Source organism: Leptodactylus fuscus, chromosome 4 (assembly GCF_031893055.1).
Source record: "Leptodactylus fuscus isolate aLepFus1 chromosome 4, aLepFus1.hap2, whole genome shotgun sequence".
Lineage (NCBI taxonomy): Eukaryota > Metazoa > Chordata > Amphibia > Anura > Leptodactylidae > Leptodactylus > Leptodactylus fuscus.
Genome location: NC_134268.1, coordinates 35,494,122 through 35,511,208, shown reverse-complemented (window position 1 = coordinate 35,511,208; position 17,087 = coordinate 35,494,122). Strand labels below are relative to the sequence as shown.

The 17,087-nt window shown below is 41.0% G+C and overlaps 1 protein-coding gene across 1 annotated transcript in view; it reads left to right on the top strand.

Annotated features, from left to right (window-relative positions):
- The window catches only part of VPS13B (vacuolar protein sorting 13 homolog B), a 705,368-nt gene that overhangs the window by 564,030 nt on the left and 124,251 nt on the right, over positions 1-17,087 (top strand). The window contains exons 37-39 of the mRNA XM_075270303.1: positions 10,756-10,961; positions 14,368-14,578; positions 15,961-16,145. Coding sequence (XP_075126404.1) covers positions 10,756-10,961; positions 14,368-14,578; positions 15,961-16,145 — 602 coding nt within the window. The remainder of the gene's footprint in view (positions 1-10,755; positions 10,962-14,367; positions 14,579-15,960; positions 16,146-17,087) is intronic.

Here is a 17,087-nt window from a genome sequence, read left to right as displayed (position 1 = left end):
GAAGGCAGCGGCACTGGAGTGTTTCTCACAGCACTGAGGAGGCCCCCAGGGAATTCTGCTCTATGTCATTGGTGCCATTCACATATGGCATTATTTGTTCTGTGTTTTATAAGGAGCAGAGAAGGGATGTGATTCTGAGCTCTGATTGGATCTCAGAATCACACCCTCTGACTCCACCCACCTGACAGTAGAGAGCCTAAATAGCCCATCAGGCACCAATACTAACAGCATTGATTGTTCAGGAATAGTGCGGGGTTAGAGAAGAAATTCCAACTCCATTTTCAAAGTTTCTAAGAACTGGAGGTGGTTAAAGGTTCTGTTTAAGCTCAATGCTTAAAGGTGTTGTCCTGTTACAGACACTTACCCTATTCACAATATAGCAGGTGAGTGTAACATCACTAGGGGTCCCATAAAAGTTCATGAAGTGCCAGTGTACTTGTGTGACCACTGCCCCATTTTCTTCTACAGGGCTGCCAGAGATCGCAATCCTTTACCATGATAGGACATTTGTGCCTTCACACGGTGAGGATTGACAGGTCACCTCCAGGACTTGCACCTCTCTTATCAATAATACCAATTTCTCTTTGAGAGAGATTTATCAAGCAAATTGTGCTAGAATTCTGGAGTAATGTCTGCAAGTTGTGCGCCACATTATCAAGTGTTTCAGATATTTTTTAGACACTGTAGCAACTTGTACAACAAAGTATGTGTGGCTTTATGGATAGACAACATCAAAAACTTGGATAGGTCTTTTGCCTTGATAAGTTACCAATGGATATGACCATCGTCTGGGTCAGAAACCCAGCCCTGATGTCCTTATTGTGTCTGGGTTATCTTCTCATACATGTAGTGTCCTCCTGATAACCAGCCCTGATGTCCTTATTGTGGTTGGGTTATCTTCTCATACATGTAGTGTCCTCCTGATAACCAGCCATGATGTCCTTATTGTGTCCGGGTATCTTCTCATACATGTAGTGTCCTCCTGATAACCAGATATGATGTCCTTATTGTGTCCGGGTTATCTTCTCATACATGTAGTGTCCTCCTGATAACCAGCCATGATGTCCTTATTGTGGTCGGGTTATCTTCTCATACATGTAGTGTCCTCCTGATAACCAGCCATGATGTCCTTATTGTGGTCGGGTTATCTTCTCATACATGTAGTGTCCTCCTGATAATCAGCCATGATGTCCTTATTGTGGTCGGGTTATCTTCTCATACATGTAGTGTCCTCCTGATAACCAGCCATGATGTCCTTATTGTGGTCAGGTTATCTTCTCATACATGTAGTGTCCTCCTGATAACCAGCCATGATGTCCTTATTGTGCCTGGGTATCTTCTCATACATGTAGTCTCCTCCTGATAACCAGTCATGATGTCCTTATTGTGTCCAGGTATCTTCTCATACATGTAGTGTCCTCCTGATAACCAGCCATGATGTCCTTATTGTGGCCAGGTATCTTCTCATACATGTAGTGTCCTCCTGATAACCAGCCATGATGTCCTTATTGTGGCCAGGTATCTTCTCATACATGTAGTGTCCTCCTGATAACCAGCCATGATGTCCTTATGTGGTCAGGTTATCTTCTCATACATGTGATGTCCTCCTGATAACCAGTCCTGATGTCCTTATTGTGGCTGGGTATCTTCTCATACATGTAGTGTCCCTGCCTCATAGCCAGTCCATAATAAGGACATCAGGGCTGGGTTTCTGACGAGTCCCGGATCACAGCAAGCTCCTGCATTTATGATCATAGCCATTGGCAACGGATCAAGACTAAAGACTGAAAACCACTTAGATAAAAATCTTTAAAACTCTGCAAAATTTGTCATTATTTCTGTTTGCAAAAAATGTTTAACTTTTCATTTTCTGCAAACCCAAATGTGGTTATGTTCATGGGAAAAGCCCCTTACTAGTACCAAGCTGAGGATATCTTGCGGCTGGTAAGGGGAGATGAGCTCATAGTAAACAGATAAGCATCTTTGATATTTTTTCCTCCTGATTCATCAGTATCTTGAACTCCGCATGAACCGCGTTTAGTAAAGATTTCTGGCCGGCGGTAGAAAATGTAATTAAGACTTTTAGAAATGATGTGTATATTACAAGTGCTCAGCCCCCACTACTGACCCTACCACAACCAATAAAGTTAAGTCCAGTACAGCCTGCGGTGGATTAAAAAGGTTTCCAGACCACGCTGTGCAAGTGTTTGAAACGTGTGATGGAACAGGCTCTGTGCGGCAAGTGTATCTGCTCCTGCAAGAGCTCTTATTAATTCACCAATACGCTGCATCTGTTTAACATCACTGCTGCCGGGGCTTTGAAAGGGGGCTTGTCACTTCAATGCAATTTAGGACTGAGCTTTATGACGATGCTACAAAAAGAGCTCAGGTTGCACCCGTAACTACAGAGGGAGCAAAACCAAAATGGGTGCCTGCTGCCTAACCGGCCGTGCCTGCTAATGCATGGTCATATTATGTTGCGGGACTCGCTTTGTTCCTCTTGAGTTCATAAAACAGGATAAGTATGAGAATTTTCCATGTGTATTTAAACACAAGAAATTTCGTGATTTTAAGTGCACTTGTCATTTATTTACAGGATTTTCAAGGAATAATTCATTACCGTATACTGTATAGAGAACCATCCACAAAATTGAGTTGGTTGGCTTTATTCAGGTTTTACAATAGTCTCTTTGTTAACGGGATCAGGCATCAGCATCTGTGGTGGGGCCGACAGCTGGACCCCATACAGATCAGCTGATCCGCCAGCCTTCGGAAGCTGCTGCAGTGGAAGGGGAGCACGTGCAGACTGCTCCTATTCAAGTAATAGGGATAGAGCTGCAGCTCCGTCTACTGTATAGTGGTGGCGCCAGGGAACTGCAGCTATGGTCATATTAATTGAATAGAAGAAGACAGCACTATGATAAAGGTATAAGGGGCCGGAAGACCCCTTCAATATGACCTCTAATGGCAACCATGCAAGAAATAATAGAAATACGTTGTAAATTAATTCTTAAAGTGTTACTAAAGAGAGTGCCTCATCCAGATGCAACCCCCCCCCCCGCCAGTGGTGATCACGTGACCAGTGCCCATCCATCACCTGATACCCCAGGTGATCAGTAGCTGTCACTAAGGAAAATTTCATTCTGCCCTACATTAAAGGAACCTGTCACGGTGATCGGTACAGTCGGTGTTACAGAGCAGAAGGAGCTGAGCAGATCAATATATAGTTTTGTGGATGAAGATTCAGTAGAACTTAAAGGAGTTGTCCAGGATTTTTGTTTCTGGCTTATCCTTAGCCTAGGCCATAAATGTCTGATCTTGGTGGAAGGCAGTTTTCTGCATGGATCTGCTGTTCGGGGTGCATACAGTCTCCGTATACGGTATAGATGTAGGTGGACACGGAGCTATCTTCTTCCTTCTCTGTATACTGTATATACTGTGTACTAAGAGATTGGGCACAATACCAAATAGTTGGTTCAGTCAGGGGTCAGCTGTTGTAGCCTATTTAACCTATAACTTAAATTCTAGTTCCGTCCAGTGGGTGGTCTAATCAGTGATAACCTCTCCTGTATATGTATGCACACAGAGATAGCTGCCGGTAAGACCGCCCACTGGACTCCTAAGCCCCGGAATCAAAATGAAAAAATTGTATCACCTCATTTTGTAGACAGAAAACATTAAAGGTGAACACCCAGGAGTATTATATAAAGGGCCCTCTGTTTCCCTACATTAACGGTCCTTTAAGTTATAGACTCTGTACGGGTCTCCTATTCTGGGACATCACCTCCTTCTTTGAGAGTCCTGTAATATCTCACAGGGACAAATCAAGATCCAAATCAACGTCTACATCCTAACTGCTGTGTTTCAAGGGGCTGCCACCCATATGACATCCTACAGTGCTGTGCATAAGTTTTCAGCGGGGGTGGAGAAAATGCTGCAAAGTAAGAATGCTTTCCAAAACAGAAGGGTTAATAGTCAATTAACAAAATGAAGTGACTGAAGCAAAGAGAAATGTAAATCCCATCAATATTTGATATGACTTTTGCCCTTTGGAGGAGGAGTCCTGGAAGTGATGATACGGCCCCCGCAGAGCCCTGATCTCAACATCATCCAGTCTGTCTGGGATGACGTGAAGAGACTGAAGGATTGGAACAAGCCTTCACCCACAGATGATCTGGGCTTAATTCTCCAAGATGGCGGGAACAACCTCCCTGCTGAGTTCTGCCAAAAACTGTCTGCAAGTACCGAGAAGAACCGATAAAGGGCAAAGGTCACACCGAATATTGATGAGATTATGATTTATCATTTGTTCATTCACTTCATTTTGTTCATTGACAAAAATAAACTATGAACACTTCTATTTCTGAAATCATTCTTACTCTGCAAAGGTTTGTTTTTTCTCCACGCCTGCCTAAATCTTTTGCACAGTACAGTATGTCTTAGTGTTTTCGATGACACTAACGTTTTGTAATCGTCAATGTCTCTATTAAGTAGCAGCTCCAAAGTAAACAGAAGGAAGGAAAGAACAGCTGAGAAGGATTATTTTCCTGCAGGTTACTGGTTTATAAAATGTTATTTTTGTAAATAAATTGTTCTCTCGTCTCTCCGAGGAATAAAGCCAAGATTGAGCTCCGCACATTAGGGCGCCCTGCCCAAAGAACTTAATGGATATTACAATAACTATTAGCCAGAGATATGTGTTGTCTCATGGACAATCTCTCAGGCGCGGACGTGTAATGTGAGCGTATGCCAATGAATCAAATTAAAAATCCTCAATATCCCATTTATATATTGTATCTATATCTTATGGTAACGGGACCCATAAGCTGAGCAGGATGGGCTGATTGTAAGTGCATTAATGGTACGATCTGTGTGCAAATTTGTTTTTTCTTTCCTCTTATTTTTATAATTTTCAGAAATGCAGTCCTAGCTGTAAATATTTTCCTAGATAGTATGTTGGGTTAAGGATATAGTAAGTAATAGCAGGTTCCGTTCCTGTATGAGATGTATGATCTGTGTAGCATTGTGATCATTGATAGTATCTATGAGGAAGTATCTCTCTTTCTCCACTTTTTTGCACTCATTCCTTTCCATTTCTGTTTTCTGTAATACATATTTCTTATTCTGCTTTTTTTGGTCTTTCTTGCATTATTCTTGTCTAGAGATGGACCAGAAGATCCTCTAGAAGATTGAAGGCCACATGCTACATCTAGTCTGTCATTCTATATCATTTGCATTTCATCTTAGGCCTGGTTCACATCTGCGTTCAGTATTCCATTCCGTGAGTCCGCCTGGGGTCCTCCTGAACAGAACACCAAATGCATTAAAAAGCGGTTAGCAGAGAAACCACATGGACCCCATAGACTATAATGGGGTCTGTGTGTTGTCCGTACAGTGTCCGCATGAATCATGCAGAGACAAAAGTGCTGCTTGAAGTACTTTTCTCTCCACATGATTCCTGCAGACACCACACGGACCCCATCATAGTCCATGGGATCCATATGGTTTCACTGCTAATTGCTTTTTAATGCGTTTGATGTTCTGTTCCGGGGACCCCAAGTGGACTCCCTGAATGGAATAGCAAACGCAGATGTGAACGAGGCCTTAGGATAGACTTGTGTTTATAAATGTACTTACTATAGATTTCCCAACTACTCCTGCTAGAAGTTTGTCCCAAGCATCAACCACTCTTGATGAAGCTGCCTTTTGGACAGGTCACTTGCTACATACTAGGGGTCGTTCACTAGTAGGAATTTGTCACTGATTTGGGGGCAGATTCCGCCTGCCATTGTTTTTATGGGAGGCAGAGATCGCAGTAGTACACTGGGAAAATAAGCGTCCTGCTCCATCTTGCCACAGATCCCAGCATTCTCCTGGGCCAGAGGTGCAATGTCGATGCTCCGCACTGGCACTTTCCCTTATGGTTAGCTGGCGGCTGGAAAATGAAGAGGATTTTCTCTTTGTTTTCTGCTGTGTGAACGGCCCCCTAGTGATTTAATAGTATGTAACCTATAGGTGTATTGATAACAGAATATGCATCCCATTTGTAGTACATATATGGTCATGATAGCAGTGATGTCACCAGTACCCAAAAAGTGACTACTGAGGCCAGTGATTGTCTGCAGCCACTTGAGCCTCAGGACTTCTGGCATAGGTAGTCAGTGCTCACGGAGAACTGGGGACATGTCACCAAACCGATGACCAGTGATAGGTGAGTTTCACTTGATTTTGTCTATGTTACACGGCTCTCTGGCCTCCAATTACTTTTTTCTTTATCCTGGACACCCATTTAAAGGGAGTCTTCCCCAGCACCCAGCATGTCCACCCAACCCTGCTGATACATAGGTTGGGGCCACCTGAATCAAGTAGTGTTTTCCTCTTGTGAATCGGAGCTTCCATTGTCAAGGTATTGCCATTTTTGTCAATTTCCAAATAATTTCTTTGGAGCAATGAGGATGTTGAGGCTTACCTTTTTGGAGCAATGGTATCACCCTTGCTGCTCATTTGCATATTGACTAAAATGGCAACATCTCTACAACAGAATCAGCGATTTACTAGGAGAAAACACCCCTTGTTGTCTGGGTTCTGGTGACAGACTCCATGTAACGCAATACTAAGCACGCGGTAATAATGAAGCACCGCAGATTATCAGGCATACATAACTTGGCTCCTGGCAGGAAGTCTTTATGGAGAACACTCATGAAGTTGTCCACTTGTCCTGAACCATCGTGTGCTTCCTGGCATCACGGTTGTGCTAACCATCACTATAATCAGTTTATATCCTAAGCTGCTGCTTTAAAATCAGTTGGCTCACGCATTTTGGCATCCAGTTACTTTTTATGGAAAATGCAGTTTTGTTCATTGTCTCTATTTCAAGAATTTTTTTTTTTTATTGTGTTTAAATAATTTTGCCTCTGGGAGCACATGTAGTTAGAGAAGAGGCGCTCATGCCAAGCAATGCTTTTATGCCTGATATAACTGTTCTCATGTATCAGGGATCACAAACCTCTGCAAAACAGTCATTACTTTGGGTTTTGTTCGCATGTAAACAGTGTACCACATGTGTCTCTTCCAGCTGGCATGGAAAAGGGGTCTATCTAATCTTAGATGAGTTCTGGTCTGGCTGAAGTATAGCAGATTTAGAAATCTCAGCTGGTTGAAGTAATCTTCAGAATTGGACTTTAGATACATGATATCCTGGGGTTGTAATTTTTCGATCATTTGTTTTATTGGGCAATTTACAACAAACAAGATACAATGTTCGCAAACAGTGATAGGTGAAAGGAAATAAAAAGTCATATTACGTGAAAATATTGCCTTTTGTACTCATAGTTTAATTTTATAAAAAGTGGCAAAGGACAATGGGAATATGTAATAAGGGTGTCTAATAGAGAAAAGAAGACATCAGAACTAGTATAACAATTTAGAATAAAACAATATACAAAGAAGATGAAAGAGATCCAATTCTGGAACATCTTTTGTAGGAGTGGTCTCTATCTTAGAACATTCACTCATTTGCTCATCAGATACCGTACCTTTAACTGCTAAGTTGTGTGCCTATCAGAAAAGTGTAACCACCAAACTGTGAACCAGTAGTATTGCAACTATCAAGCTGTGTGCTTCAGAGATTTATAATGACTAAGCTGTGGGCGCATCAGAGACTTGTAATAGCTAACATGTATGTGCATCAGAGACTTGTAATCACTTACATGTATCTGCATCAGAGACTTGTAATCACTAACATGTATGTGCATCAGAGATTTGTAATAGTTAACATGTATGTGCATCAGAGACTTGTAATCACTAACATGTATGTGCATCAGAGATTTGTAATAGCTAACATGTAGGTGCATCAGAGACTTGGAATCACTAACATGTATGTGCATCAGAGATTTGTAATAGCTAACATGTATGTGCATCAGAGACTTGTAATCGCTAACATGTATGTGTATCACAGACTTATAATCGCTAATGTGTGTGCATCAGAGACTTGTAATCGCTAACATGTATGTGCATCAGAGATTTATAATGACTAAGCTGTGGGCACATCAGAGACTTCTAATCACTAACATGTATGTGCATCAGAGATTTGTAATAGCTAACATGTATGTGCATCAGAGACTTGTAATCGCTAACATGTATGTGTATCACAGACTTGTAATCGCTAATGTGTGTGCATCAGAGACTTGTAATCGCTAACATGTATGTGCATCAGAGATTTATAATGTCTAAGCTGTGGGCGCATCAGAGACTTGTAATCACTAACATGTATGTGCATCAGAGACTTGTAATCACTAACCTGTATGTGCATCAGAGACTTGTAATTACTAACGTGTGTGCATCAGACACTTCTAATCGCTAACTTGTGTGCATCAGAGACTTGTAATCGCTAACATATATGTGCATCACAGACTTGTAATCGCTAACGTGTGCATCAGAAACTTGCAATTGCTAACGTGTGTGCATCAGAGACTTGTAATCACTAACCTGTATGTGTATCACAGACTTGTATTCCCTCAGCTCTGTGCTCATCGGAGACTTGATATTGCTAAGTGCTGTACAAATCAGAAACATGTAATCACTGTAAGTTGTGTATGCATCAGAGATTTATGATCATTAAAGAGGTTGTCCAGAATAAATAATACTTTCTAATTAGGCTGGGGGATGTGAAAAAAAACAACAAAAAAACCATACTCACCTGACCCCAATATTCCGATGTCCTCCCAGGGTGGACCAATTCAGGCCAGGCGGCTGAATTCTTGTTCATAAATTTCTCTGGCCATGATATTCTGAATCCCTTCCGCTAGCAGGAACCTTGGAGTGCTGTTTCATTTCTTTGTATATTATATTGTGTGCGCATCAGAGACTTATAATCGCGAAGGTGTGTGTATCAGAGTCTTGTAGTCACTGAGATGTGGGTCCATCAGAGACTGGTACCCACTTTACTGTGGACCTGTTAGAGACTTGTAACCGTGTAGCTAAGTTTCTCTCCATTATTCTTTGTGCCCCATCTGGAATAAAGCTCTTTCATACATTCATCTGAATGCGTTTCTCTCAGTGGCTGCTTCAGTGATAATATCTAGAAGGCAATGACTACACCGAGCAAAATCTGTTGTTTTCCAGTGTTTTCCATCATCTGCAATCTCTGATGAGACGACCCATTTCAGTTCATGTAGGCCGTTGCATTTTCCAACAAGAAGCACTTTTAGAATATTTTTATATGGATGACTTTGTGAAACTTGATCCTGATCATTGGTGGAGATGTTTCTTTTAAAGATGAGCGAACACTGTTCGGATCAGCCGTTCCGAACAGCACGCTCCCATAGAAATGAATGGAAGCACCTGGCACGTACACTTTGCCGGCGGCCGGTCGCCGTGCCAGGTGCTTCCATTCATTTCTATGGGAGCGTGCTGTTTGGAACGGGTGATCCGAACAGTGTTCGCTCATCTCTAGTTTCTTTGTCATCTTATAGGTCGGGATGCAGGACAGGTTCCTAAGGCAGTTGGGCAGGTTTGACATAAGCCTGATAACCTGAGTTTCTCCGTTTCAGTTGACGCTATATTTTCTTTTTTCTTTGGATGCAGTTTTAGGCTTTGTGAGCTTTACTTGGACATTTGCTTTGAGCTTTTTGATAAAAATCACTTTGCTCCTCAGTTATAGTTTCATGTATTTAGACCTAAATGACCAAGAGCAGAAAGGTATCAGCTTCAGTATTTCCGTATCTCTACTATCTATTTATTAATAACAGTCAGCGCTGAATCATAGGTCGGGCCGTTTACTGTTACAGTATGGATGGCTTTGTTATAATTTTGGAAACGGGAAACATCTGTATAATGTATGTGGCCCTGAGGCCAGTTTCTCCCTATATTATTCCAAGAGATCTGATTTCACAAGCTCTGTCCATAGCTAGATTCTGCAAAGGTGCATTCAATTCTATACAAGACACTATAAGGTTAGATTACTATCTGGGGAAATGCAAGGATATCCAGGTCATATAAACCAAAAGCTTCAGACCATTGAGGGACAGTGGTTATTGAGAATACAAGATCAGCTCCTGGTCATGTCTTTTTGATTGTCCTCTTGGTGTCTTGTAGACTATTTCCTGTACTTGGATTAAAGCCAGTTTATTATCAGTGAAGTTAAAACAGCACATACTATATTTCTAAGTTTTTCCAATGTGATTTGGTCAAGTTTATTCCCATTTCCAAAAGGTTATCATGTGCCATAGAGAGGAACCTGTCCCTAAAAGTTTAGGAATTACCAAAATGAGCATGAATGGACAGGCAGTAAGATTTTACATGACCTGCCATTCATTTGAATGGACAAGATGTAACGTTACATTTCTGTTTATGCGTCTGCTGGACCTGCCAACCGTCTACTGTGTGGGGGCCTCCTGACTTCCGTGACGCTAGGTGTCATTAGTGAGAAGGATTGGGCTTGTAGCTTTCAACATGCCCAATTATTTTGCACCTTAGTTTGGCAGTGGCATACCCCCCCCCCTCCACATTCAGAACCTATTAAGTCAAGTGTGCATGTATATGGGGGATGTTAGCAGAAAATAGCTTTCAGCCAACAAGCATTTGGTCAACAGCTATAGAATATGTATAACCTTAGTAATGCAATTGTATATCTGTTACTTCATCATCTAATAATTAACAATAGTTTTTTTAGTTTTTCACATTATTTGTCTTGTATGTTTGTATTATGCCTGTTCACACGTAACTGTCTCTTTTTGTGTGTTTTTTTATTTTCAGCAGATACCATTTCTGGAGCAGGGTTTACCTTGATTTTAAGTGACTTTGTCCTAAAAACAAGCTTGAATGAAAAAAGCAGGAATATGATTGGACCTGTTTCGGGTTCTATTAATCTGGAAGCCTGCTGGTGCAAACATAGTGGGGATCCAGGTCCCCAACCCACAGCTCCAAAAGTCCTTCTTGACGTGAGATGCGGATTGCTACAGGTACTTTTTTGTGAAATAAGATTCTAGAATTTTACTAATTGTTGGCTGGTTCGTGGCCATTGGGGGTGCCTATATATATATATATTTATGAATGTAAATGTAAGGGGGGCATCACTAGCTATTGATAGGTGCAGTAACATGGAGTGTGAACTCCTCTGAATCTCCCGATAATCAACTACTTCCTGGGCTGCCATTTAAACTAAATTTGGCCTAAACTTTGCCAGGACTTCCCTCAAAGTCCCAAGTAAGCCTTTTTCAGATGTTTGAAAGGAGAATCGGACTATTATATCCTACAAGCCACTGAATACATTACTGGCAGGACTCCTTGGTATATGGCTATCACCTATGCTAGACCTGCCAACACCATCTACCTGCAGTAAGTGAATCCCAATGAGAGACCCCATCCTCCTCTTGGTTTGGAGCTGTTTTGACATGGTACTGGAGCTTCCGAAGAGATGTCCATCCGAGCTTTGAAGTCTTGCGCAAATTTTTTGAGAGTTTGACTTCACTTAAAGGAACAGTAGACAATACTGGACATATATTTCCTAAGGTCAACCTAATAGTTTAAGAATTGGATCATCTTGACCGAACCGTATGATATTTGCCACATTGCAGTACAGCCTAGCAATTCGGACTCGATATCCATTTACTAAGGAAGAATCCAGATCTGTCATGCAGATCTCCTTTAAATGCAGGATCTAACAGCCAAATTCAGACTCCTTGAACTTTCCGACACACTCTAGTAGAGAAATCCTTTAATTCCCTCTGTGGCCCCTAGTGTAATTTCACAAACTTTGGTAATGTGTCCAATTCAGCAATTTTGCTGCTTATTGAACTATAGCTCCTAACTGTAATGGACACTCATGACTCATCCTTATAGGTCACCATTATTGGATATTCTGACGCTGACAACTCCCTTTTTCATTGGAAGACCACCAATCCTTGTGTTTACGCACAGTGACTTTCAGCACACCAGTAGATATGCGATCACTATTTTACTATTTGCAGTAGTCGTCTGCAAGTCATTCCATGCTGAGGTGATCATAAGTAATCTATAGAAATCAGCTGAAAATCGATCATCATCTGCTATAACCAAATATGGAAAGCCTGGTTATACTATCCATTAAAGAGGCTCGATCAGCAAAATTATGCTGATAGAACCCCACGTATGTGTGAATAGCCGTTAAAAAGACTATTCAGGCACCAGTAATCTAATTTTAAACCCCCCTTCCCCGTTTTAAAATAATACTATAAAAACATATGAAGAGCTCAACGGAAAAATGGCCTAAGTCCACATTTTGTCATATTTCAAATTATTACCTAGAAAGCTTCTTTGTACCTCGTTCTATGCATTGGGTTTACAAGGTACCTAGGATTAATGACCTAAGTCCATATATTTCAATGCAGAAGAATTTACATTCAATGGAATAATGGCCTAAGTCCAATACAAACTTACTTACTTCACTCTCGTTGGTCATTTTTTCATTGAAATCGTGACTTCCGGTCTGTTGTTTATATTAGTGTAAAAACTTTGTCTTATTGTTTAAAAGGCTCTAAATCGACTTTTGCACATATTTAGCGCCGAAAAGGGAGGCAGGTAATTATTATTCTTCATCGTTTAATAATAGTAGTAATTAATTAATAATATTAAATAAATAATATTTATACATGAAGCTGCAATTTTTTTAATAAATAATACAATTTATGATTAGGATTAACGGTGTTCATTAGCTGATTACATTGGATAGATATATTCCACAATAATGCCCGTTTGCTTTAGGCTAAAACTTTAAATTTCGTTTTTCTCACAATATTGATTTTTGGACTTAGGCCATTTTTCCGTTGAGCTCTTCATATATGTAAATGATACCTGAACATGCACGCTGGGTGGTCGTGCCCGATCCGATGTCCTCTTCGGTCCCTCCTTCCTCTTCTTTCTTCTTCCAGCGACGTCCTGCTGTCCTGGCTCTTCTCCGCCTTCATCTTCTTTTCTTCCGGATATGAAGATGTTTGCGAGCGTACTGCGCATGCTTGCGTAGTTCTAAGGCTACTTAGAACTACAACAAAAATGGTGGCGTGTGCGCAGTAGCGCTCCGGAGGGAGTGCTACTGCGCACGTGTGGGATTTGAACACAACCCGCCGGAAAAACAGAAGATGAAGGCGGAGAAGATCCAGAAGAGGAGGACGTCGCTGAAAGAAGAGAAAGGAGAGACTGAAGATGACGTCGGATCGTGCACGACCGCCCAGAGTGCATGTTCAGGTATCATTTACATTTTTTTATTTATTTTTTTTAAACTACAGTCCAGTACTCTTTGCCTTTAACCAGGTTGTCATTTTGTTTGAAGGGGAACCTGACAACAAGTGCTCGATTTCCCTGCCACGTCACCGCATGGAAAATGAAACATTTCGTGGTTACCATTAAATGACGACCTTTCACTACCTCCCACAAGTCCATCACTTTATATCAATTATTGGTGTTGCCCCACTAATTCTGGCACAGTTGGAATTTTTTCTCTAGCCCCTAGCATTCCTGAGCAATCAATGTTTTTAGTTTTGATGCCTGTACTGTCAGGAGGGCGGTGTCAGGCAGGAGCAGACAAAGGGTGTGATTCTGAGCTCTGACATTGGCTGCTTCTGATTGGAGCTCTGAATGACACCCCCTGCCTGACACCGCCCATGTGACATTACAGAGCTTCAATAGCACATCAGACACCAAAACTAACTGCGCTTGTTGCTCTGGCATGGTGGGGGCTAGAGAGAAAATTTCAACTGTGCTGGAATCAGAGGAGCGGCAGCTATTAACAGTTGCTAAAAACTTGAATTGGTGGAGGTGGTGTAAGGTCTTTTTTAACTTGATGGTCACTCATATAATGAATGGTCATGTGGGGTCCTCCAAAAATTGAGTTGCTCTTTGTAGCCCCTCTCTGGTAGATGAGTATTGTATAGTAGACACGCTCCTGTTAGCTCACAATACTCATGCATATAAATATTCTGAGCCAGACCACCCCATTTAATTCTACTGAATCTAAGTATCAGCAGTATAACATAGTACAGGAGCGTTCTGATTGTGACTGATCTATCAAAACACACAAGGAGAAATAAGACACGTAAAATAAGATTTGATGGCACCCTGCTTGTCTTGTAGATAATAGAGGTATATTTCATTGGATTCCCTGGACAATTTATCACTGTTGATCTTAACCAGGACTGAAAACAATGGTAACACTGTGCCGAGAACACGAGTCGGAGGAAGTTATCTCTTTCTTTTTTGCATTTCTCATGAACTATGGATGAGACCTTGCCAAATAAAATATCTAATCAACGTGGATAAGTGGTGTTTAGATAACTTCCAGATTGGGCTGTATGTTTTTCTACCTTAACATAGCTAATAATGTTTTCTTTCTAGGTTTTCTGGGGTCAGGAGAACCTAAATTGCTTAACGCTTCTGAATGAACTTGTCCAGGAATACCTGAAGAGAAAGTCAGGGCTGGGCACGACAAGTTGTGAACAGCCCCTTCTTCCCGTCTCCCCTGTGATCAGTAGACCTTCAACCTGTAAGACAGAACACAGCTCTGATGACTTGAGAACTGGACTTTTTCAATACATACAGGATGCTGGTAAGTCAAGGACATGTCGGATATGGTTTTCACATTATCATTTTTACTTAACTTACTACTTCACATAGCGTTCCAGAACTTTCATTCTACCAAGGACACCATCTTTATAGGGTTCACTGAATTTGCTTAGGATTCTTCACAAAATTCTTAATCATGGTGGTTTTAAAGAGGACCTTTTACCACCTTTACCAACTCGAACTCCAATTCTTTGCATCTTCAGCAGTTGGATTCTTTTTCTGTAGTTTTCGTTTCCGAGCAATTGGTGCTATTATTTTAGCACCCAGTTAACAATGCTCTGTACTGTCATGTGGGCAGTCCATGTCTCTCTATAAAACCGCCCACCTGACAGTAAAGAGGCTAATTAACATATTGGGTGCTGAAACTAACAGCACGGATGTCTCAGGAATGGTGGGGGCTAGAGAAAAAATCCCAACTCTGATTGGATCAGTACCTACTGAAGGAGGCAACGGGTTTTAGGTGTTAGAGGTCCTCCTTAAGGGCAGATGCCCTATGGAAAATGCAACACCAAATCTAAAAATAAGGCTCATTGGTGTCTGAATAAAACTTGGCTACAGTGTTTGTCATTCTGCAGGATTCTCTGCATTCACCAGAACAGTCTGAGATATCTATTTCGTTTATGCGTTCAATTGCAGTGTGATAGATGGCTGAACTGGGCCAGGATTAGTTAGGAGATTGGGATTTAGTGGTCCTGGGGTTCTGTGTCCTGTTGCAGACTAGGCAGATGGTGTCGGCTTCTTCTGTAGTCCGTAACATTACAGCCAAGCACAGGACTGTAGGGATGAGGAAGGGCCACGTCTATACATATTATGTTCTTCTGATTGCAGTATGGGACAGAATATGAGAGGAGGATACTATGATTTTACCAATAAAGTATATTTTATTTTTGTTTTTTGCATTTTTCTGGGTCTTGTTAATGTAATGTTCATACTGTCAACTCATGTGAAGCTTTCCCTTGTAAGAATTCTTTAGAGTTTTATCATTTTGACAATGACAACAATATCTTGAATAATATACTGCACACACTAAAACATCCTATAAAAGAGGGGAACCAAAGAATCCAACTCATAGGGAAAAGACAGCCCAATCCCTGCACACTGTCCATACCAAAGACTCACACCCAACCAGAACTACCCCAAGGCTCACGTATACCCCAGAAGGTTACATTGTGCCCAATACAATGTTCAATACATAAGTGCCCTGTGCTACAGCTCAGGATGGTTCATGATGGTGTGATGTGGTCGGATTCCTGTTCTTCTGTATATTCTAATTGTGATATCTGTCTATTATTGGTGTCTCATTGTTATATCTTATGTGCTACCATGGTGTAAGCTTTGCTCATACCTCTTACTGTTTTTGGATAGACGCCCAGAAGATGCCCAGTGCTTTCGAAGTTGTGTTTTACAATGAAACAGAAGACAATCCTGGGATGATGCTTTGGAAATACCCAGAGCCGAGAGTATTGACGTTGGTGCGAATTACCCCCGTGCCTTTCAACACCACAGAAGATCCTGATATTAGTACCGCTGACTTGGGAGATGTTCTGCAGGTTTGTATCTCATTATCGAGTGTAAAGGGGGTGACTTACAAAAACTTTGGCCCTAAAGGGTTCTGGGTGGGTTCTGCATGTTCCTGGAAGAGGGAGGCAAACTTTGGTATCCAAACGTAGACCTTTTGGAGCATAGTCTGCTAAGCAATGGGTGGTGTAAAGTTAGGCAGAAATTTAACGATGCACCAAATTTTTCATCCAATTTGACACATCTTTAGACTGTTTCCTCTTAATTTAGGCTGTAACTAGACTGCACAAATTACTTTTTCCCTTCACTCCAAACCTAGAAGAATTTTTTTTACAATTTTTTGCGATAATAAAAATGACTATTATTATTGTAATATAATTATAATATGTTGTATTAATTATTGAGATATAATATTATAATTTCGAGAGGAATAACAGAGGAGCATTGCAATGCACACTTTTAAGGAATTGTCTGTAGAGCTCTTTGTATCTTTTTGTAGCCCTTGTGTCTGTTTATGCTTTACTAGTCTTTTTATGTCTTTTCCTTATTTTTCTTATTTTTTTCTTCAAGTGCTAAGTGTTATTGGTTTTGAAGCATAGTACAAACAGGTGGGAACAAGTGGTAAGCCAAATGGGTCAAGCAGGAAATAGATGTGGATGTAACCTGTTTCTGTTCACGAAGAGAGGTACAAAATGTCAGGGGAAGGTCACATAAAAATTACATTGTATACGTCGTATTTGATGTCTGTTTTTCCAAGAAGCACCCATTACGATTATGAGATAATGTCATTCGAAGGCAGCACATCTTATGTGTATCATGGAAACTACTAAGTCAAAACAGACGTAAACCGAGTGAAGCATTGGTTGCGATTAGGTTGATGATCAAGTCATAAAGATACAGAACGTAAAGCTTCCTAAACCTGGCTTATGTATCAGGAGTGTGTAGGTTACCATTATGTGCACAATAATAACATA